Raw genomic sequence first — 24,156 nt, forward strand, 5'->3', positions numbered from 1 at the left:
CATAAATATCAGTGTTTACCATTTTCCTGACGGGGGGGATTCAGTTCTCCGCTTATTACTAAATTATCGTCGCCCAGACAATGTGCATGGTATGCATGTATTAGCGCGTTAATTAATGATTGGATAACCCCTGCAGTGGACTGTTCCATTTTCTGAACTAGTCTTCGCCGCACACGAGGCATGTCGAAAAATGTCGCCTCTCATGGAATATTTGCTTCGAAACGTCAATTTTACCGATTTATTAAATTATTTAATAAGTGGAATATTTATAAATCTACTATATAAAGCAAGTACGTTAGGAAGAAATGTACCGAAGAAATTTAAGAAGCTTTGATTTTGCTATGCAGCGGCCGTAAGCCATTCTATGTAGGCGGCCGAAACGCGCTTTGGCCTGTGTTGCCGTTGTATGTCTACGCTGTTTCTAGGCCTAAATTTTATTCCGTATATTTCAATTCAAAGTGCAACTTTCGGTTAGAATAATCGAAAGGGAAATAAAATTAAACATGCTACAATTATACCATTGAGGTAATTACTTTGTTAAATAAAAAATTTCTTCCCGATATTTCTTAGGCAGAATTTAGCGTCAGGCTTTTATTTAGACCTTAGATTAGCTAGCTGTAGGGGCCTATCTTAACTTTTGTAGTAGGCGCGGCCGAGTCTACGTTCGGCCCGGCGCTCCAAATGGAATCGAACACATAATAAGCACGGGCTTAATTCTTATTTTTGGCGGTTTGAAAATCAATTTAAATAATATATGATTATAAATACTACTTTAAATACTAGAATTATTAAAAAAATGTATACTTACGAAAAATAATATTTAATGAAAAGAAACAATACCCACACAGTTTTTTAACGCAATATTTTTTTTTTCACATTTTAACATTTTTTAACAATATTTTATGTTGTATTTCAGAATTACCTACCTGTCAATATAAATAACCTTACTAAAATACATATTACATTTTATGCAATGCAAAAAAAAAGAAGTTAATTCAAACATTGGTTCAAAAGTTATGAATCATTTAAAGACAGGAACTTTTTGGGCATTTTTGAGACATTGGGAAAATCACGCGTAAAAAGCCCTCGGACGAATTTTGTAGGGCGATATCTAAAAAAAAAAATGTTGAGGACACCCAAAAAAAATTTTTTCTTGTACAACTCTGTTGTATCTATGGGTTTGGAAAAAATAAGAACTTTGAAATTATTAGTATAAAAGTTATAACCCTTCAAAAATGGGTTCAAATATAATTAGAAAAAGTGCCATTTTTCAAGCAAAAATCACTGTTTTTTGGGCACTTTAACGGACCATAACTTTTGAATGGATAATCCGATTTCAATCATTTAAATTGCAAAAGTTTATGTTCAGTAAGTTCCTTCTGATTAACTGAAAGAAAAAGTACCATCATTAATTTGAATTTTTACATTGGGATACCTAATACTAAAAGGAAAATAATGTGTTACTAAAGTCACGTATCCATGGTGATTGTGATGACAGGCCCAGACTCTATACTATACATGATATTACGATACTATCTGAATTAAATATTCAGCCAGTGTGCAAAAACTTCTGGATATTATTTAAGTTGATTATAAATGACTTATACAATTTAGCATTCCTATAATGCTAACGCCTTTTTCATGTTTATATTATATAATGCTTTTTTTTATAAATAATAAACGAAAAAAGAAAGAAAAAGGGCGAATTACATTGGATAATAACAATTTAAACAGATTATAAAGATGTAATATTTAGAACAACAACAAATATTGCAGATTGAATTGTGTCTTGTTGTGAATGAATGATTTTTGGTCTTTATTTTGAATATTATATTGATAAAGATATACAACAATGACAAAAAAGCAGGATTATATTTTACAACAATGATCAAATAGATTATGAAGATTGTAGATTTATGACAACTACTGTATTATATTATACTGATTAACTTGTATTAATCATGTCATTGACAGTGCTAGAACCCTGGTGCATTTAACATCGTGTATAAGTATAAAAGCATGAAAGAGTATAAGAGCATGATGTCAATACAGAGAAGAGCTTAGTGGCTTTCTGTAGTTTGCAACGCCCTTTTAATTAATTAGGTACGCTGTGTGTTAATAGAGCATTGTCACACATTGCATACAAAAACAAGTCATGATATTATTTTATGCTTACAAAACTGAATTTAGAAAAACATATATTTATAAATAAAATTGAAAAAAAAAATGAATTAGTAGTTTCTATAATTATAAATTGCTTTAAAAAATAATTTGGGATTTACACTACCCATCTGAATATCATACACCTTAATCTGAATACCTTATCAACATGAATCAGATCATTTTTATACTGTCCTTTATTAATAATTATAATATTGACAACCATTCTGATGTTTGTTCATGGTTGTGCAGAGCCATGATAAATACAATTGTCACAGCTTGAATAAGGTGACAGGGAGAAAATTAAATGAAAACTTTCTCAATAATATTTCTCTGCTCAAATGCTGGATTGTAATGAGTTTTTAATAGTAAATGTGTCCATATAATTTATTGTTTGTTAAGTAGCTGGTCTTTTACCACACTGATGTTTAATGTGAAATGGTTAAATGTATTCAGAGTGAGATCTGACAATGTAAATTATCTTAATTAAAATCATTTACATTAAAAACTTTCAATTGTATTTATATTATATTTTATTAATTTTAAGTGCTGTTTTTAAAATACAATTGCAGTCTACCAAAACTAAACACTATTAACTTGTGATGTACACAGCCTTTTTAATACTTAGTTGAAATGCCATTATTAGACATTTTTAATCATTGATTTATTTAGAGAAATTAATAAAACTTCACCAGAAGTTTTAGAATGGTCATATCAGTTTTATTTTGATTATTTATACTACTATAACAATATATGTTCACATTTTGTAGTAATACACTACCAACATGTATAGATAGTATTTACAATACCCATCTGAATAATTATACTACACCTTAATCTGAATACCTTATCCAATCTGAATACCTTATCCAATCTGAATACAGTGTTTAAACAGCGAATACTGTTTTGTAATTAATTCATTCCATAAGACCATAATTTAACATCAAATAAATAGTCATAAAATCAAATCTTCTTTATTTTAATATATTCCTCTTTTTGTTTTCTTTTGAAAACGTCATTTTGTATTGACACTTTTTAAATTTAAGTCATATCAAGAGTAACTTTCTGTGGATTGAAAATGCCATGCTTCACACAAAGTTACGCGCACAAGATTTTTTCTTATAACCAACACCTGCAATTGCTGTAACTAATTATATGCGTATTTTCATTATAAGCCTTAAAATAATTGAAAAGTCAATTAAACCATATCAAATTTTATTGTAATGATTTTACTGATTTTGATTTTAAATGTATTATGGCTACCCTTACAGTACATGATGGCATTGTTAACCCTATTTCACATTGACCATTCTTATTATTTTAAATGCATAATTATGGCTACTCATACATGCTGATTGCATTCTTAACCCTATTTCACATTGACTATTCTTTTTATTGTACAATTTACTAAATGCTTTAGTTTACTTAATTCACTTCCCACAACCTTAATCAATAATCACCTTGACAAATTTCAATATAAATTTACCTCCTGGTTCATCCTGTTTTTCATCACTGTTTTCCTCCTTGTACTCTATTTGCACAAACATACTTTGCCTATTATATTATTCTTAATAGTTGTTGTTTACAATAGTGATGAAAGCATTAATTTTAAAAATTTCTGTAATTTCGCGTGGAAGTAATCATATTTATCTTAATTTATGTCATGTTCATCCCACCAAAATCTGATGATGAAAACAGTTACCATGAAATTAGTACTTATGTAGAAACAAGGCTATATAAAAAAAAAGGATAGATTCAGGGTTTAACAAAATATATGACATAATCAATTTTAACCGGCTGAAAACATCTATTGAAATCCTCCATACATTATGTAGAAGAGCTGACTATTGCAATATGCTTTATTAGTTGATGCCATTCCAAAAGATTGTATAAGTATAATTAAGAATCATAACAACAATATGTCTGTACATATTAAGAATAAATGTATTATAACAATTAAATAACACATAACACATAACAGCAAAATGTATACTCATGCTTTAAATCAAAAGCTATTACTTCTCGTGTTTTAAACAAATGGAATGTTGCTCTCAACGCCCAAAACATAAATCCGATAATGAAGGTGAAAAATGAAAAAATATACTAAATTATAAACCATTACATAAAATTGTTCCAACTAACTTACAGCTGTATCTGGAAATTGAAAAAAATGAATGTTATATATGTGTTATTGAAAATTAAAAGCTTTTCTTTTACATTGTATACATAACAAATTATGGAAGAATATTGATAACATTTTTATAGGAATAGACAATAGCAGAAGTTCATTTAAAGTAGGGCCTACCTCTTTAATGCATGGCTCAGATTGTCTACAGTATATACATATATACAGTGCAATGCTTTAAGTATCTAAATACCTTGCAATTTTATATTCTTTTAACAATCATAAATCATACAGGTTTGATAATGCATTTTTTCTCATATTTGAATAAAATAGGTGTTTATCAAGTCAATACTGTATTCAAATTTAGAAACAGCTTAATTACAAAATAATGGGATCATTGTGCACTTTGTAATATTAATAATTCATTATATGATGTATTGATACTTTTAACACTTCTTTATTGTATCTTGAACTTTGTTGTTATCATTGATACAATAATACATGAATCAAGTGTCAACAATTATAGAGCATTCATATTAACAGTTAATGTTGACTGATATGATTTTACTGTACCTTTCATCTCATCTTGAAAATTAAAAAAGTAAATAAAAATTAATCAAATATTAAAAATAATACAAATATAAATAAGGCTGATATTGATGATATTGATTGCAATTTGCCTAATGAGGTTTGATGATTAAAATGAGAATTCAGCAGGGTGAATTTTCAATACAAGATGTAGGCCTACTGTAAGTAATAATAACCTGTCATTCTTTTAAAATACAAAATAAATTGGCAAATTAATGGTAAATGCCACTTAAAAGAGTTTATATGAAAGTATTTGTATGGAAAAATTGAATTATCAATATGCATTTATTATTTTTAGCATGGAAACACACCTCTGATTGAAGCTGCATATAAAGGTTTTCATGAAGTCTGCTTGGTCCTTCTCAATAAGGGAGCTGATGTAAATCACCAAAACGAGGTACTTTCACACATTGTATTTCAAACATTCTTAAATATAGGTGGCCAGTACAATTAAATTAATAATTTATGTTTTGTCATTCATACTGTGATTGTAGGATAATTCAAAGTTAGTACTAGTTCAAAATCTAGACTATTAGTATATTTAAATTTGTTTGAAAATGTATACCACAAATATTTGTATATTATATATATGCACAACAAATAGTTTCTTTATTTTGCTTTGTTATCCTATTTTGTAAAGAAATTAATCAGAGCCTTATCATTAAAAGTTTACATTATTTATATATGCAGTATGTTTATTTTCACCAGTCAAAATTGCTAAATTATAGCAGGTATCCTGCTATACTTTATTTGCACAAGTAATTAGCATTGTTTACATAATAGATTAATCAACTGATAACATGTGTACTACAAGTTTTTTCAGCATATCCTAACTTCATTTCCTATTCTCCCAATGTAAAGTTTAGCAGGCTAACTCTCTCGTGACTCTGGAGAGTTTGCGGACGTAAAGCTCCATCCCTATTCTTCCAATGTAAAGTTTAGCAGGCTAACTCTCCTGACTGAGAGTTTACAGACGCAGCGCAAAGCTCATTTCATAAAGTTTAGTTATGATACTCTATTTTAATAATAATTCATTAGAAAATAATTAATAGGAAACTTATATTTTAAAGATGTGACCTATACCAATTCAAAATTACAATAATTACTGTGTTTTGTTTTAAAGTTAAAATGTGTTTATCGTGGACGACGTGTGAATATGTTTTTGACCCGGGCTTCCTTGTCCTTTGTCACTAATAATAGAGGCATATTTGCATAGTTTAAAATAAATACGCAATAAAATTCATATAAATAAAAATTATATTATATAATATATATTTTATATTATTATATATTAAAATGTATTTTATCTATTATTAAAGTATTTCAAAAATAAGCTCAGATGCCGGTGGTGAGCAAAATATGCGCACTAAAAATAACTTTGGAAAACACGCACCCTAGTTTCAAAACACGATCGCATGTCACGAGGTTAAAATAAACGCTGTCTACCGTTAGGGAATCCGACACGCTATTGCGCATGCCCAGAGCTCTGGGAAGTGAATTATAGCTTGTGCCACACACACCAGGGAGATGTATTTTACATCTCCCTGCGCACACACACCACACTACCACTGCTGCATGCTGAGAGTTGGAGTGTTAGGATTTACTGTAGCCTAGTTAGTCATTGCACGAGCAAGAGAGCGATGGATGAAACTTGGCCTAGGCCATACATGAATTAATTAAAATACGACTACGTCACGCGTTAAAATAATTATTATGATATTAATAAGAATCAGTATCTATCTACCGTGAGAATCGTAATGCTGTTTTTAGACTTCCCAAACAGTTTTTTCACATCCACGCGGTGGCTGCCGTCAACAAATTAACTTGTGATTGCATGTTATCAAAGATAGTGTAGTAGGAAGATGTTACACTTCTATTCGTTCAATGCAAATAAAAGCGAGACAACAAGGAGCTAAATTTAAAGGGCGCCTCGCACGCCGAGTAGGGATACGGAAGGTTATTGTGGAAATAGGCTATATAACAGAAGAATAATATGACTGTAAAATTAAGATTTAATACGAACTAGAGAGTACTCCGAGAGTACAAACCTCCGCCTACTGTAAAATTCCCCTACATAAAATTCCCCTACATAAAATTCCCCCTGAACATTTTTTTTTATTAGTTCTAAGTGTAAATAAGGCCCCGTTTCTGCTGCCAAAAATATACCGTATATATACGGTATATTTTATATACGGTATATTTTTTGGCATAAAGAAATATGTTTTAAAGACAGTTTTAATTATTGTTCTTTCTTCATTAAAGGATATTTTTTAAATTGATATTCTATTTAATAATTTTAGAAATAAAGATTTATTATCAATTATTTTTGTTTAAAAATCAGTAGTAAACATTTTGTGTAACATAAATATAGTTTGAATTACTATAGACAATAGTACTATGCATATTCTGAGTGGCATTACTCCCTAAGGTTGGAGTGACCCACTCATACCCCAAACATTTCAGTGAACAAAAAATATATAATTTTCCATGAGCCTTCATCGTACAACAGCCGCCGACAAACGTACTCACTAATCAAACAATTCCTCATCTATACACACCCCGTTCGGCAAAAATATTTGAACATTATTGATATATCTGATAGTATACTCGGCCTCACTACGTTGAAAGCTGCATACATATCTCATAGACTCTCTGTGTACATACCCAGTTTGAGTTTACAAATTACCATTTAGACTCTATTCCCAGACTTGCTTTGAGGTATCCACATGCCCAGTCCATGGAGGTAAAAAATAATTTTTTTTTTACCTCCATTCCCTCTCCATGTTTCCAAATACACATTTTTCAGCCTTAGAAAACGTTAAACATTTTTTTCCGCCTTAGTAGACTTAGCTTCCCCATGGTAAATGTTTCCCAATACTTTCGTCCTCTTGAATATAACTGCCTAAAGGTGTGGCGCGAAAATTATTGTTTACTTTTTGAAAATTAACTTTTGCATTTATTTTATTTACTGAAGTATAAATAATGATGATGGGATAAGCATATAATTATGGAACAAACTGCACTTTATTTGTTTATTGGTATACTCCTGGTGAGCATGGTCTACTATGAAAGTTTTAGCCTCAGTGAATATTATTCACATCCTATACACAATGTATATCATTCCACTGTTTGTCTTCAGTGTTCATCAAAATAATATATTAATATTTATTAGCTTGTTATAAAATCATTAGTTGTAGGATTTATATAGATACTTTTTAGTTCAATCTGTTTTAAATGTCGGTATATATACATGTGAATAAATAATGTTTATTTCTTGTTATAATTACTGTATAATGATTTATTTCCAGTGATTTTTTTTATATCTTTGAATTAAAAAGAATAAAAATTGTTATGAATTTGTTTTAATATAAATTTTATTAATTTTTTGTAAGTCAATTCAATAAGTATATAATATAACACAAATAATAAAGATCTTAAAATCTATTAAACTGTATAAATGTTAAGTTTGCATTTCTTATGTACTGTATTGATTTTCAGATTCATTGTTTTTCACATTGATATGATTTGTTAGGTTCTTGGTATTCTGGCATCAGCCAAACCTTTACCCATTTTAATTCTATGACAGGCTTGAGCTATCCAGGGAGGTATAAAAATGGTCATGGTATTTCTAAAAACTGTCCATTTGATCTAACAACTTTAAAAAATGAAACAAATATGGTTCAAAAAGATGTCTACAATTAAATTGTCCATCTTCTTTTTTATCAGATTCAACTCAAGATTAACATTGTTACAATCAATATTTAGACTAATATGCTACACTTACAAGAACTTGCAAACTCAACCACCACACCATAGAGCAATGAACTATTTCTTTGCTCAATTAACATAATGAAGTTACTTAAACATGCCCCTGAAAGTAAAAGTTTGTATGCCAAACCTTAAATAATTTAATATTTAAAAAAATGTATATAAATAAAACTAAAATGTGATTGATAATTTAAATACCAGCAACAACATTTTGACATTAAAATTGAAATAATACAAAATTGTATAAAAGTATATAAATTATAACATAATTATGATATTAATAAAAAATTGTATACAAAAGTAGAAATCAAATTCAGAAAACTAATTTGACTTGGTTGCATTGCATATGATTATGCAGTAAATAGTTGCAAATTGATTTTTGTAAAGTAACCCTCTGTATAAATTACATAACAAATGAATATGCGCAACTGTAAGATATAACCAATATTGTATGTATTTCATATTATAGAATGGTTGGACAGCTTTGCATTATGCTGCATCCTCTGGAGAAACAGGCTGTTGCAGCCTGCTGGTGAATGCAGGAGCAGTTGTCAATCTATCAAACAAAGTAAGTCATCTTCATTATTATTTATTTACATTTTTAAATATATAACATTTTATTTTTTAATTATAATGGTCTTTTGGGTAATAATATTTAATTTTAATGTATAAAACTTCATTGATGCTGAAATTGGCATAATTTGAAGATATTCAATATATATTTTTTTCTCTGATATTTAATCATAAAAATTGCTATGACACTACATTAACATTTTGTCATGTATTTCCATTGAACAATTAAAACAATGAAAATGATAGTGCCAATTTTACTTAACTAAACTACAGCAACAAGCTATATGCACAATTGAAATATATCATCCTTATTCCAAAGTGTTAGATACAGTAATTTAAACAGTTTTGTGAACACTACAACTTCACAAAATTTCAATTTTTCTTTAGATCATTATGATTTTGTATAATCTTAAAAGTTCAGTTTTTAACCAAAATGATTTAATAATTTCTGAAACACTATGATTCTACCTATATATCACATAGAGGTACAAATGATCAAAGATGCTAGTTGATAGACATATAGACTGTATTCATTTATTTTATAATTATCATCATACTCATTTGCCATACTCTCCTTTAACAACATCACCACCAACTCCAACCACCTCCTGGTTATAGTCACCACCACCAATCCCAAGAATGATGATGCAGAATTTGGTTGAGAGCTAAAGTGATCTTTTAATACACACCACAATTATAGTTCTTTGTTATTAAGTTGTAATTATTTTTTCCATATAAGATACAGATAGTATATCTGCCACATTTATTCTTTCTTTATACTCAGGATTAACAAACATAAATAAAACTGAAATAGCGGCACAAATATAATTTTGTAAGTTATTTACCGTAGCTAGTTTTTAACAAATCACCTTACATAATAATTACAGTATCAAACCACCATTACAATGTCATACAAAATTTGTAAAAATAAACAAATCATCATTAGCATAACTAGGTGATAATTGATCCATTGTAATATTTTTAGTCTATTAAAAAAAATGTTTATGTCTTAACATTTATTTAAATATACATACACACATAGTAAATTATAGTTAACAAAAAATAAATGGAAATTGTTTAACACTAAACAACCTACATTAGAGGTGAAATACCACTAAGAAACACAAGAAAGCTGAACTTAGACTTAAATGTTCTACACAACTGTAACAAGTTCAGAGTGTATCCAAAATTGAACATTATGAAATATTTTAGACCACTGACAATGGTGATGACCAGTGCTTTGCAAAGTCTGCAGTTGCACTTTTATCATGTTTTATTCATTCATATTTATCTCCATCATCCAACTTTATCAATCAAAACTTTTTTGAGGATAAACATACAGTAGCTATATGTAAGGTTCAACTTTAATAATTTTAAGTTTAACATTTTAACATTAATGTTAAAAGATTACTTTTAAAAGAACTTATATAGACAAATTTCAAATTTCAGTACAAGCTATTTAACAAAAATATATATGCCAAGTTATTGTAACATAACTTTATATTTTAATCAATGGATGTAAATGAGTTTGCATTATATAAATGTATTACAATTGTTTATAAACTCTTCATTGTTGCAGATCTATTTTAGTACAATCTTTTTTTTAAACTAATATTGACCTTGGTTCATCCTTGTTTCAGTTGGATATGGTCCTATCTTTTCAATTTACATTCATGTTCACGGAGTAAATTAACATTTATCTATTAAGATTAATTCAATAAATTAAAACTATATCCCATAACAATTTTCCTATGAATAAATAGATGGAATTATTACCTCCGCCAAGGAGGTTATATTTTCACCCATGTATGTTTGTGTGGGTGGGTGTGGGTGCGCGTGTGTGTGTGTCTGTGAACAGCCTGAAGGCCACAGTTTTCATCCGATTCTCACCAAATTCGGCCACAATGATCTATGCCCCAAAAGCTTGGACGAGTCCGATTGTAAGGGGAAAAGGTCATAGGTCAAGGTCACAACTAATAAAAAACTATTTTAGTGCCTAGAGACCACAGTACACATATGGCTGAATGCATAACAACATTACTATAAGCCCAATGACTGGGAAACCTTTAATATGTGGCTTACCTTTCATTGGTCATGCTTTATAACAACTTACCTTAAACCCCTGCGTTAGCGGCTGAGGTAACACCAACCCAGCGAATGCTATGCAGTCCAAATAGATACTCATTGTACCCACAGCATAAAATATCCTTAAACAGCACGGCAGCGTGAATAGGACATCTTTCTAGCATGTGGCTACTAGTTGATTCCACTGACTAAATAGTGCTAATGTGGTCCCATGCCTTCTACTCTCTATGTATAAAGACCCAGGTATCTGTGTCCAACAATAATTTCCAACCACCAATAGTTTTGATAGTTCAAACACTGAATTATTTAATATTTTAAATAAACCCAAATAAATTTACACTATCTAGTATTTTTGTAAAAAACTAATAAAATATGCACTTAATGTTAATTTTCCTTTTACCCAAACCTTGTATTATTTTAGATAAAATTATGGAGATTTCATTTACAGTATTGTGGTACAAAACTATGGAACAATCAAGTCCTTCTGTTTCTGAATTATTTCTTGTAGATGTTAAAACATTGATTAGTTTTATAAACTACACCTTTTCACCTTCTGTCAATTATATAAGAATGTATTTATTCTGTTACTGACATTCAATGATTCATGTTTCTCCTTCATCTAATGTTCTAGCAGTATTGTTATAATGTTTTTTTATTGAGAATTGTCCTATAATTTCACACATAAATTAATTATTCCCTGAGATTTGAAATCAAAATAAAATGTACATTGACTTATTTAATAATTGCCCTGATTTAATGCACAACTATTAATTTAGATTGTATACTGGCTTTTTCTTTTTATCCAAATGTACATATGAAAAACATAAGCACTCATTTTGAGGGCTTGTGATGAGTTTAAAATCAAATAACAATATTATCAAGTTAAAGTTCAAAACAATTTTGTTGTAATGGTCAAATGAATACAAAACAGAAAATATATTTAGGTTACATTAATTTGTTTAAAAAGTAGCATGAAAACATAAAGTGAATTACATGAATAAAGGTAATAACTATACAGGAACCAAAACTTAAAATAAATAAATAAAATCAACAGAAATATAGACAATAGCATATTATTTTATCAGAAAAGTAGTTGGAGAGATAATTATTTTCAATTATTATACAAAAGTCTTTCTGATTAGAAACAAGGGTTGAATCAAGACAATTCCACCTACTGTATATTTGGGGTAAAACATTATTTTTTGTTTAAAATAATTGCCAAACTCTGCAATCATCCAAAAAACATAGCAAACCTCATTTAACCAACATAAACGTGATTGAATTAGTGTACAACTCACTTGGTTTGTCAATTGACAAATTTAAATATATTTTTGTTAAATACTTAATTTTGTGGTTAAGCATCATTTTTTCGTTTAAAAACAATATTGATAAACCTTCACCGCCCCAAACAATGTTACAATAATGTATAAGTAAAACATTTTATTTTAATTTCTTTAGAATACTAATATATTTAGATATTTTATTTGAGAAAAATTTTTGGCAGCCAATAATCTAATTAAAAGACCAAGGAATGATACTTCACTTTTTTCAATTAATTTTCCATTAAAAAAATATAACAATTGTTGTGTCCCGTAAGTTCACTAATAGAATTAGTTTTAGTCGTATTAATTAATAATTAGTTTGTAGTGAACAATTTACTAACTTACTTAACTTTAAATTTAAAAAGTTCAACAAGACAATATTGTTATTAAAATGTAAAGTTGTATTATCTGCATAAAAAAATTTGTCTGAAAGATTTACTAATTATTAATTTGAAATAATGATTTCGATCTGTAAAATATCTTTTAAACCAATCTAAGAAAATACCATAATGAAACAACTTGAAAATATCATGGTTAACAACATCAAAAGTTTTTGATAAATCTAGAAAAGTACTTTCAAAAGCAGTATTAACAGAATTAGTGAGTTCAAGAAAAGCATGACAAGTGGTATTGTATGCATACATTTTTTATTATTTTTTTGAAAAAATGGGTAAAATTAAGATTGGTATAAAAGTATCCGTTTTTAAATACAGGATTTACATTTAATATGATTAGGTACAGAACCCATCATGAATGATTAATTAATGGCGTATGTGAGATGGCTTATAATTAATGGAGCAACCTTTTTAAGAATCATGCTCTTTACTAGAATTCAAATTATTAATTATATTAAGCACTTCTGTTTCAGATATAAATGAGAGGCTATATGGGAGGTGGTAATTAACAGATTAGGTCTTTGCCATTTTAGAATATAGAATTACAGAGTTTTACAAATGTGGCTATACTTTTTATCTTGAAATATTTGAACTTTTATGAATTTTTAAAATTTTATGCTAATGTTTACTAAATTTATTTAGGTGGGGTGGGTAGAGGGGTGTCATCAATAGTTGTTTTAGTGTTTTGGTTTTTTTTTTAACTTCAAAAAGTATATAAAAAAATGTATCCAACATTAGGATTAACTGTACAGTTTAGACGAATCAGTTTGAGAAAGATCAAAGCAAAATGCACCTATATCTGTAATTCAGTATCAATGGTCAAGAACGTCAACCTTATTGAAAGTTAATCATAATCAATTATTTTTGAAATAGGTAAAGGATCAGAGATGTCTGAATTGTAATACCTGATAAAATATCAAAATTTGTAGGCCTATAGAGTATCATGGTGTGACATCACAATGATAGAGGATGCTGCATGGTTGCTAGCCAAACAAAAAATGCGTTCAACGGTACTATGTTGATAAACTGTAAAGATTTGTATTTTCTAATATTTTTGAAATAGGTAAATGATCAGAGATGTCTGAATTGCAATACCCGATAAAATATCAAAATTGGTAGGCCTATGGTTTGTGTAAAAATAATCAATAAGTTCTGCATTTTTTTTTGTAATTGTCATCAGTCGTAGGGAAAAACGTACAATAGTTGATAAGATAATATAAAATAATTATTAATTATGCTTATTAAATTTGATTAAAACAATAGTAAATTCTACCACAATATTACAAAATCTTCATGATTTAAATCTTGAAAACAATTAATTTATAATAACAGCAAAATGTTCCGTGTTATTGTTGACTTGTAAATAAAGCCAATTATAGTTGTTTTATTGATTTATAAAAAGCGAATCACATATAGTTCTTTTTTCAATAATAACTCTGATAATATTTTGTAATAAAAAAAAAATAGTAATTGTGTTCTGGAATGTTCGTAACATTTTTATTTAAATACATTATGCGTATGACAAAGATGGTGATTTGCAGCACAGATTGAAAAAAAAATGGATCGAATTTCTGTTATGAGTATACAGTACTTGCCTTTACGACGCCTGAGGGAATAGACACTTGTGGAACAGAGATTGGAATGTTCCATTCATCGCAAATCAATACATTTGTATAAACGTATATTAAATTTATCAAAATAGTATTTTTTAAAGAAAAGCGGCCTGTCTTCAACATTATGATGCTGTACTCGAGCTGTTCAACCGGTTTTCAGCCATTAAAAACAATTATCGTAAGAGGAGATAGGAAAATGCGAAGCATCCTCGTATTATCGTCTGCGGGTATTTTTCAAGACGGACATCCATTAGTCAGTGTATACCACGATCGAAAAACACCCCTATTTGGGGCAAATCGTTGAACCTAAATTCGTTTTAATCGTCAATAACTAATTATCTAACTAAATTTAATTAGTAAACAGGGTTACATCAGGTGGTTAAAATCAGTACCGAAAGTACGAACTAACTTTATATACCATCGAGTAAACATTCTAGAAATAACGCGCGATTTACCAAATTTTGCCCTTACGTAAATTTATATATAGATTATGTGAAATATAATAATCTCTATGTGCTTAATAATTTCAGAATAAAAGATCACCCTTGTCTTATGCTGCCCAACTTGGTCACAGCAGCACATGTATGTTCCTGATTGAGGCAGGAGCAGATGTGAATGTTGCAGACGAGGTAAGTCATGCACACTTGTATTTAAGTGTCTCAAGTAATTGTATAATTTTAACGAAATATTTAACTTTTTTTTCCAATTTAAAAATTTTAGATTAATTTTTCATAAAATCTTCAAATTGGAGTAGTAAATATCTTTAATGTAATAATTTTGTCTGATTTAATGTTGTAATTATAGATACAAAATCTTTACTCATCTTAAACCTTACATTATTTTAATGATTTACATTAATACATATACAACAAATACAATACATTAGTTTATATTTTGTAATGACAGTTTTGCCAACTTATATAATTGTGGCACATTTCAACAAATTATTCAAACATTAATTTATCCACAAAATATCAATGATTAAAAATAAACTTAAAACTCTAATCGTGCCTTAAGTTGATCATTGACACTATTTTAACTAAAATAAATACCGGTAACTTAAATTTAAAGTTTAGTTAGCAAAGTTCAAAAGGATGAACTAAAACACCTAATAAAAACCATAAAAGAGGCTATATGAGGATGCTTGTTTTTCTTGCCTTATCATTATTGAATGAATGTTATTGAATTGAATTCACAGCCTACACATACAATAATATACAATAATGACAAAATTTGATGTTTCAATTAAGTTTAACTAAAAATGAAAAACTACAATGTGTATTCCATGCGTACTGTACACCCATTTTTTATTGTTGCAAAGTTTCAAAATGACGCAATGAACTTTACTCCGTCCATTGGATTGAATGTTAAATTGACCAAATATAAGTCCCGATAATGAACAGAACAGAGTATGCTCAGTATACTGTGCATAAGCATGCGCAGATTAATATGTTGTGTAGATTACCGTCCCCCTTCGTCTACCGTCCTGTCATAATGTCACTAGTAGGTTTTATTGTAAATTAACAGCACACTACGTGCAACAGCTAATACAGTAGTACTAATGTCGTGGTACGTGAGACCATGCCCGGATTAATTTGGAAGTTTCTCCCCGCGTATCAAGCGTGCGAGGCTTGGCTCAAATGAATGCAATATCAAGACCAACAGAAAGACAACAAGTTGTTGATTGCCGTTACCATACCATTTATTGTGTACAAATCAACGGCACTCAGAAAATAAAGAGAACGAAGGAAAAAGCCCTGCAAATATACAAACAAGCGTTACATAATTTCAATAACAGTCAGTTTATAACTTCACTTTACCACTGTATTACCACTATACTTAAACACACTGTGTACAAACTGGTTATCATTAAGAACAATCTATATATAAATTTACGTAAGGGCAAAATTCGGTAAATCGCGCCTTACTTTTAGAATTTTTACTCGATGGTATATAAAGTTGGTTCGTACTTTCGGTACTGATTTTAACCACCTGATGTAACCCTGTTTACTAATTAAATTAAGTTAGATAATTAGTTATTGACGATTAAAACGAATTTAGGTTCAACGATTTGCCCCAAATAGGGGGTTTTCCGATCGTGGTATACACTGTCTAATGGATGTCAATCTTGAAAAATACCCGCCACAAAAATTCGAGGAGGCTTCGCATTTTCCTATCTCCTCCTACGATAATTGTTTTTAATAGCTGAAAACCGGTTGAACAGCTCGAGTACAGTATCATGATGTTGAAGACAGGCCGATTTTCTTTAAAAAATACTATTTTGATAGATTTAATATACGTTTATACAAATGTATTGATTTGCGATGAATGGAACATTCCAATCTCTGTGTCGTTCCACAAGTGTCTATTCCCTCAGGCGTCGTAAAGGAAAGTACTGTATACTCATAAGAGAAATTCGATCCATTTTTTTTTCAATCTGTGCTGCAGAGGTTGGATATAATTTTTTTTAAACGGATAATGAGCTGGTGCTAGCGTTTTCAGTCGCCGTATATTATGTACAAATCTTTATTATTGCAGTTAAACCACCCATATCATCACCCTTCCCTCACTGGCATTAGTAGCTTTTGTAATGTAAAGCCATAGTAGAGCCTGATAGGCCTACGGTGCATCATATGCCCTAAACGCAAAACAACTTTGGTGGGTAGGGTAGGAACCAACTTAAGTATGAATTGGCTCTAAGAAACAACTGAAAACCAACAATTGGTCTCATTTTGTGACAAGTTTCTCTTTCGGAAGTAATTCACAGGGTGCTAATTTTAGTTGAGTACATAAATCAGTGTCTATTTATTCGTTTCTGTAAACGACATGTATTATTGTACGTACATTTGAAATTTTCAGTTTTTTAACGCTGAAATTATTATGTATTCGAGAACCATCTGTGGGCACGACCTCGCTTCGCTTCGCTCGCGTACCATCTAGTACAATCAATTAAACGTCATTTCAAATGATTAATACCTGAATCAACTTGAATGATGTATTTACTAACTAAGAACGAAAGATCGTACAGCAATCAACCATTTCTCTATAAATTGAAGTAAAGATTTGAGAACATTATTTGCTTTATTTAAGTTGTATGCATGCAATTTAGTATAATAAATTAACAGGCAATGATCCGTCATGTAATATAATTCTTTTTACTACTTACAATGGTAACTTCAACAACGGCTTAATAATATATATATACAACACGGTAACAAAAATCACATCTTCCTGTGTTTGCAACAAAAGCTTTTCTGACGCGCAGACAGAAAAACCAGGTAGTTAACCAAAACATCACCTATATGCAAATGCGCCAAACACAATGCTTGCAAAACAACTAGCAGCAAGACACTTATATGCAAATACGCAGAACGCACACGAACAACAACTGATCCATGATACTAATCATTGTCAGTATTTTCATTTTTGTTGTAAATGTATAGTCAACAGAGACCTCTTAGAATCAGGCTTCTGAGTCATGTCAGTCATACATTCTACTCATTCACCCTTTACCAAAAATTTGGGATTTTTAAAATGTCTTTCTTTCCATCATATATATTCATTTAGGACTGACAATTTCATTCTTATAGTTTCATTCTACTGTAAAACAATAATACTCTCTTTGTCATTACATTCATCCTCTTACATTAACATTCAAATTAATTCAGAATAAACATATTTGGATGATGAAGCCTAAAAAAAAAAAATCAGAATAACTAAAATACAAATAAATTTTGATTTTTATATACATTACTTATACTACCTTTTATAGGTATAAAACATACAGTGCTAGTTAAAGGGGATTCTGGGTTTAAAATTGCTTTTAAACATCGTTTATTTATTAAATAACAAATATTATAACAATAGACATGTCAGAATGAAGAAGTAATAATGAGAAATTAAAAAAATTAAATTTCATATACATTTTAGTTTAAATTCATGCAAAGTCTGTTTTTCAGCAGCTTAGGGAAGCTCATTAATATTCATGAGATATTCACAAAATCACGTCATCAGTGGATTCCAAACTTGCGACGTCATGTACGTTGTGTTTGTTGACTAATTTACATCTCTCTTCCTTGTCAAACGGTGACCACCCGATCATTGTGAAATACATTTTTTGTAGATTTTCTAAGCTAGGCCTAAGTGTAATAACAGTAGCATATATTTATTTGACATTTAATGAAATACAAAATTTAGTACAGATCATGGAGTCATAAATTATACTATTTTTATACCTCTATAGCAGGGAATAATTTCGCCAGTGAGTGTAGCATAGCAAAAAGCTATACAAAACAACCTTAGCAAAAAATACAATATAAAACTATGTTCTTGACTAAAAAATCAGTTTGATTAGCAATTTTGCTAAACAAAATTTTCAAATGAAATTTTTCCCTGCTATAGTACAGATCGTATTCGGCTTCACGTACTAGCCTAAATCATTTTTTTTTATGGGCGAGAGCCATTCTGACTAGGGATTCCATGCCACAATGGATGGCTACGTTAAAACATGGGGCCCATGGGCCTAGCTAGCCTACTAAACGATTGGCCCATAAATAACAAAACTCAGTGGATTCCAAACCCATCCTATCAACCAAACTCAATATAACCTAAAACGTTCTACAAAATCGGCTGTAAATATTGAGGCAAAACAAGGTCCGATTGCCGTCCGCACGTATATGGTGTCCCGATCGTCTAGTAGTAGGCCTAAAATAGTTTACTCTCCTAAAAAGCGGATACTGCATCAAGCAAGTAGACCTAGTAGTAGGAAGGAGACCTAGCCGATCCGGCCCAGTTAAAAATTGAGCTAGCTAGTGTAGTAGACCCTATGCGAATTGATACTACCAGTCCTTTTACTAGGCTACACTTGTTAAAATTAGCAATACTTATGTTTACAAATATTCCAACTCTCTCATTCGAGCTATATTATCTATACCATTCCGGTAGGTCGAATCGACCTTCAATCAAATACTGTACATCGTTCATGTTGTGATTATAGACGGGGTATACTCGACCCGACCAGTTTGGTATTGTATACTGTATCTGCTTATCACGTGACGATGCCAGGAATGGGCAGAGAGCACTTCTATCGTCTCGCTCAGAAGGAATGTACAGACGTTACGCTTCATTGATTTTTAAGGGTTTTTCCCTATTGTCAGTGCGAAAATCGGCAAACGTAAACTGAATCTCCAAATGATTTTACACAATTGTGATGAATTTTCATAGAAAATTGACATTATAAATGGGAAGACCGACTAAAATTACATCAGATAAGCATAATTTTACAAAAGTAATTGATATGGTTAATGATTACGAGTCGTCGAAAGATCGACCATTTCACAAATTTTCCTATTCTGTAACAGTGTCATATCGCCGTAGCTTCACTTCACAGCCTTCATTCTGCTTCACCGCTCACTTTATAATAAAGCCCCTTTCTCACTGATGTGCCTGCAATATACCGGTACAGTGCTGGCGTCGTGCCGGTATCGTTACCGGCATATACCCATTCTCATCGGACTATCGTGCCGGAAATATAACCGGTATATACCGGCTTTCTGTGAGAAAGGAGTCGGGCATATTCGGCCAATAAAAGTCTCTGACAAAATAATTATTGAGGGCGTCCTTCATTGTTATTATTTTTGTCTAGCGATGATATGGCGGCAAATGTTAAGTTACAGATTATTATCTTCCTCTATAGCATATTTATGCAATACATGCTATGTACAGTATATTGTGCATATATTATACAGGTATAGCAATTAATTTGCCGTCATCGGCAATCTGTAAAACACCTTAGAAGGCTGTAGGCCTACAATTTACAAGGCGACGAAAGGTCAGGCACCACAACAAAACAAAGAGATGGCCTAGCCTAGCGGCCTATCTATAGATTATGCTACAAATTTCTTCTTGTCCCCTTATTTTAAGCAGCTCTCTTATCTCATTATCCCTCCAGTTCGACATTATTATTGTTAATTGAATTGAATAGGCGCCAAAGTGATACACTTGACCGCGCAAGGTGTCAAAGCCTCGACGGGGAACCCCGGAATATAACGGCGATACGTTCTCACAGAATGCCCGTCTGGCATCGCGGGGAATATCCCTAGAATATTACTAGGTCTAAAGCAGGTCATGTCGATGCCGGCATGATGCCAAGACGACCCGTTCTCACAGAAAACCATACCGGCATGGTAATAGTATATTCCCGCAATATTCCTGGCACACAACTCTGTGAGAAAGGGGCTTAAGTGAAACTTTTACCGTTAAAGAGACAAACAATTATATTTTATTTTTTACTATTCATTTTAAACCCGGAACCCCGCTTTAAAAGTAAATAATAGTCAACCAGAAATAAAACTTGGTTTACTAAAGCTTTGGTTGCCAACGCAATGTAGGCGCTACGCAAGTGAGTTGACCAATAACAAGCAACAGATCCGATAATCCATCACACTGCGATTGGTCAATTTGCTTGATTTAATTTACAAAAAAATTGGATAGACTACAGACAAATGGACAGACTAAATGTTGGGACAAACAAACTTATTACATGCAATTATTACTCAGTAATCACCTCTGTAGTCCCATGGGTACTTTTTTACATAGTTATTGATTACAGTGCCTTAAAATATTCTTTAAATAATAATTGTGTAAATTAATTTGACCAGGACCTTACCATGCCAATCCATATCATTATCAATACTTTGAGTTACAATTGTAGATAATATATTGATATTCATTTGTAGCTATACACTAGGCTTCATTATCTTAAGATTATTAGAGTATGCGTATTCAGCAGTATGATCATACACACTGTTTATATTTTGTGTGGTGTAACGAGCACAGGGGTAGGCCTATAGCTACAGCAGTAGGTCATAATCACTGTTTATATTTTATGTGGTGTAGTAGGTACAGGGGTAGTCCTATGCTACAGCAGTATGATCATACTCACTGTTTATATTTTATGTGGTGTAGTAGGTACAGGGGTAGGCCAATAGCTACAGCAGTATGATCATAATTACTGTTTATATTGTATGTGGTGTAGTAGGTACAGGGGTAGGCCTATATATGATCATACTCACTGTTTATATTTTGTGTGGTGTAGTACGGACAGGGGTAGACCTATAGCTACAGCAGTAGGTCATAATCACTGTTTATATTTTATGTGGTGTAGTAGGTACAGTGGTAGGGGTTCCTATACTACAGCAGTATGGTCATAATCACTTATAGGGCTGGAAATCATTCAAATATACACACTGTTTTATTTTGTGGTGCAGTGGGTACAGTAGTATGGCTGCATCAGTGTGATCATACTCACGTAGGGCTGGAAATTAAAAGTATGGTAGTATATGTGACCTGTTTTTAGTCTAGTTGACAAAGTTATTGAACTTGATTCTTCATTATGTAAACATTTAAATATTTGAATTAATACTAAAGATTTCTTAAAACAATAATTGCATTGCTCCGATACTATCAAGCAGTGATACGACCAGTTCTCGAATATGCCTGTGCTGTTTGGTCCCCGAGTTTATCCAAAGCACAATCTGACCAAATCGAACATGTCCAAAGAAGAGCGTGTAACATAATATACCCCGATGGTACCTCGTATGCTGATACCCGCAGATACCTTAACATCATCACTCTATCTGAACGCCGCGAGAAGTTGTCAAGAAAATTCTTGGATAAAATGAAAAAAGAAGATCATATATTATACTCTATCTTACCTAAACCTCCCACACACAACCATCAGCTCCGACGCGTAGATCGTTCACCCTCTCCAAAGTCCGGACACAACTCACAAAAAACTTTCCACGGAGTTTTCAATGATTGGTGAATGATCATAAACTGAGTTATGATAAGCAAATTGTGAACCCCTTTTGGTTTGTGTTACTGGATGTACTATGATGGCCATTGAAAGACTGATTTGTGGACTGATATATATGATATATTTTAGTATTACTTGTTTGGACTGTGTTATACTATGTTTTTTTTATATATATTATTTACTATTATATTTATGTCAACTTCATCACTGTTTACTTGATGCAATAAAGGAAATAAATAATAATAATAATAATAATAATAATAATAATAATAATAATAATAATAATAATAATAATAATAATAATAATAATAATTGCAAATGAAAAGATGCTGATTTTTCTAAATTTCAGGCCTTCTATCTGATGGTTTGTATCCTAATATAATTGTTTGGCGACTTTTTCAATTTCATTTTATAACTTGATACAACTAATTTCAACATTTGCTCTTCTAGTACTCCTTTTTAATTTTATCTGAATTGTTCACATTCCTCAAATATGTATCATGGATGTTCAAAGGAAACGTTAATACCATATAACCATAACATCTTTATTATAGGCCTAATAGAGAGTTTGTTTACATTTAATTATCGTAGGAGGAGATAGGAAAATGCGAAGTGTCCTCGTATTATTGTCTGCGGGTATTTTTCAAATTGGACATCCTTTAGACAGTGTATACCACGATCGGAAAACACCCCTATTTGGGGCAAATCGTTGAACCTAAATTCGTTTTAATCGTCAATAACTAATTATCGAATTCAATTTAATTAGTAAACAGGGTTACATCAGGTGGTTAAAATCAGTACCGAAAGTACGAACCAACTTTACATACCATCGAGTAAACATTCTAGAAATAACGCGCGATTTACCAAATTTTGCCCTTACGTAAATTTATATATAGATATCAGGTGCTTAATTAATATTTTGATTAATTTTCAACATTTGTCCAATTGTCCAATTGAAATGCGTTGTTTTGTCAAATAAGTTGACTCCAGTATGTTTCCTTGTACTAATAGGCCTATTGTTAAATAATATTTATTTATTTTACTTACTCTGGAAGCACCTTCATTCAAGAAGTGTGCCACTGTTTCTAAAGTGTAGCTTCCAAATAAATTATTATATTATATGTAAAAAAAGTGGAGTAAAGTTACTTTAGGTAACTAATTAATTATAAAGGCATTCATTTTAAATGTGTTATAATTATAGCTAATTCTTTATCTTGTTATTTACTTTATTAATATTAAAAATAAACTTCCAACAGCAAGGAGTTATTTAATTACTTATGTGTACACATTCAGAATACCATAGATATATTTAATAGTGAAATACCTCTATGAGAATCCCTACCAACTAGCCCCAACATGCATTTGAGCAGTGGGGTGTGTGTAATAATTAGAATAGCCACAAGGATATCTCAGAAAAATTTTACTTTTTAACTACTGGACAATAATAAACTAATAATTCTTAAAATAATGCAAGACTATAGCAATCATGCTTAATAACGAAAAAGTTATTGTGAATATTACTGAAATTGTGTTCAGGCAGAATGAGTTTATATCACACTTCCTGTTCACCAAGATAAATTAAACAGATAAGATTGTAATCCTTTTTTTTCCACTTTAACTGGTGACTCTACTTGTAATGATTGTTTATTCTTACTATAGGCGCGCCTATGCCTGAACCTATTACGGTTATGGTATGCACTAAATATGTCCA

The 24,156-nt window shown here is 30.7% G+C and overlaps 1 protein-coding gene and 1 long non-coding RNA gene across 2 annotated transcripts in view; both read left to right on the forward strand.

The window, feature by feature from the left end:
* LOC140045041 (uncharacterized) overlaps window positions 1-9,187 on the forward strand; it is a 62,952-nt gene extending 53,765 nt beyond the window's left edge. Inside the window, exons 3-4 of the long non-coding RNA XR_011844530.1 lie at window positions 5,172-5,270; window positions 9,111-9,187. This is a non-coding gene — a long non-coding RNA (uncharacterized lncRNA). The remainder of the gene's footprint in view (window positions 1-5,171; window positions 5,271-9,110) is intronic.
* A 16-nt stretch (window positions 9,188-9,203) lies between these two features.
* LOC140045045 (uncharacterized) overlaps window positions 9,204-24,156 on the forward strand; it is a 141,696-nt gene continuing 126,743 nt past the window's right edge. Inside the window, exons 1-2 of the mRNA XM_072089778.1 lie at window positions 9,204-9,209; window positions 15,160-15,258. Of these exons, the coding sequence (XP_071945879.1) occupies window positions 15,214-15,258 (45 nt within the window). The 5' untranslated portion in view covers window positions 9,204-9,209; window positions 15,160-15,213. The remainder of the gene's footprint in view (window positions 9,210-15,159; window positions 15,259-24,156) is intronic.

Source organism: Antedon mediterranea, chromosome 3, assembly GCF_964355755.1.
Source record: "Antedon mediterranea chromosome 3, ecAntMedi1.1, whole genome shotgun sequence".
NCBI lineage: Eukaryota > Metazoa > Echinodermata > Crinoidea > Comatulida > Antedonidae > Antedon > Antedon mediterranea.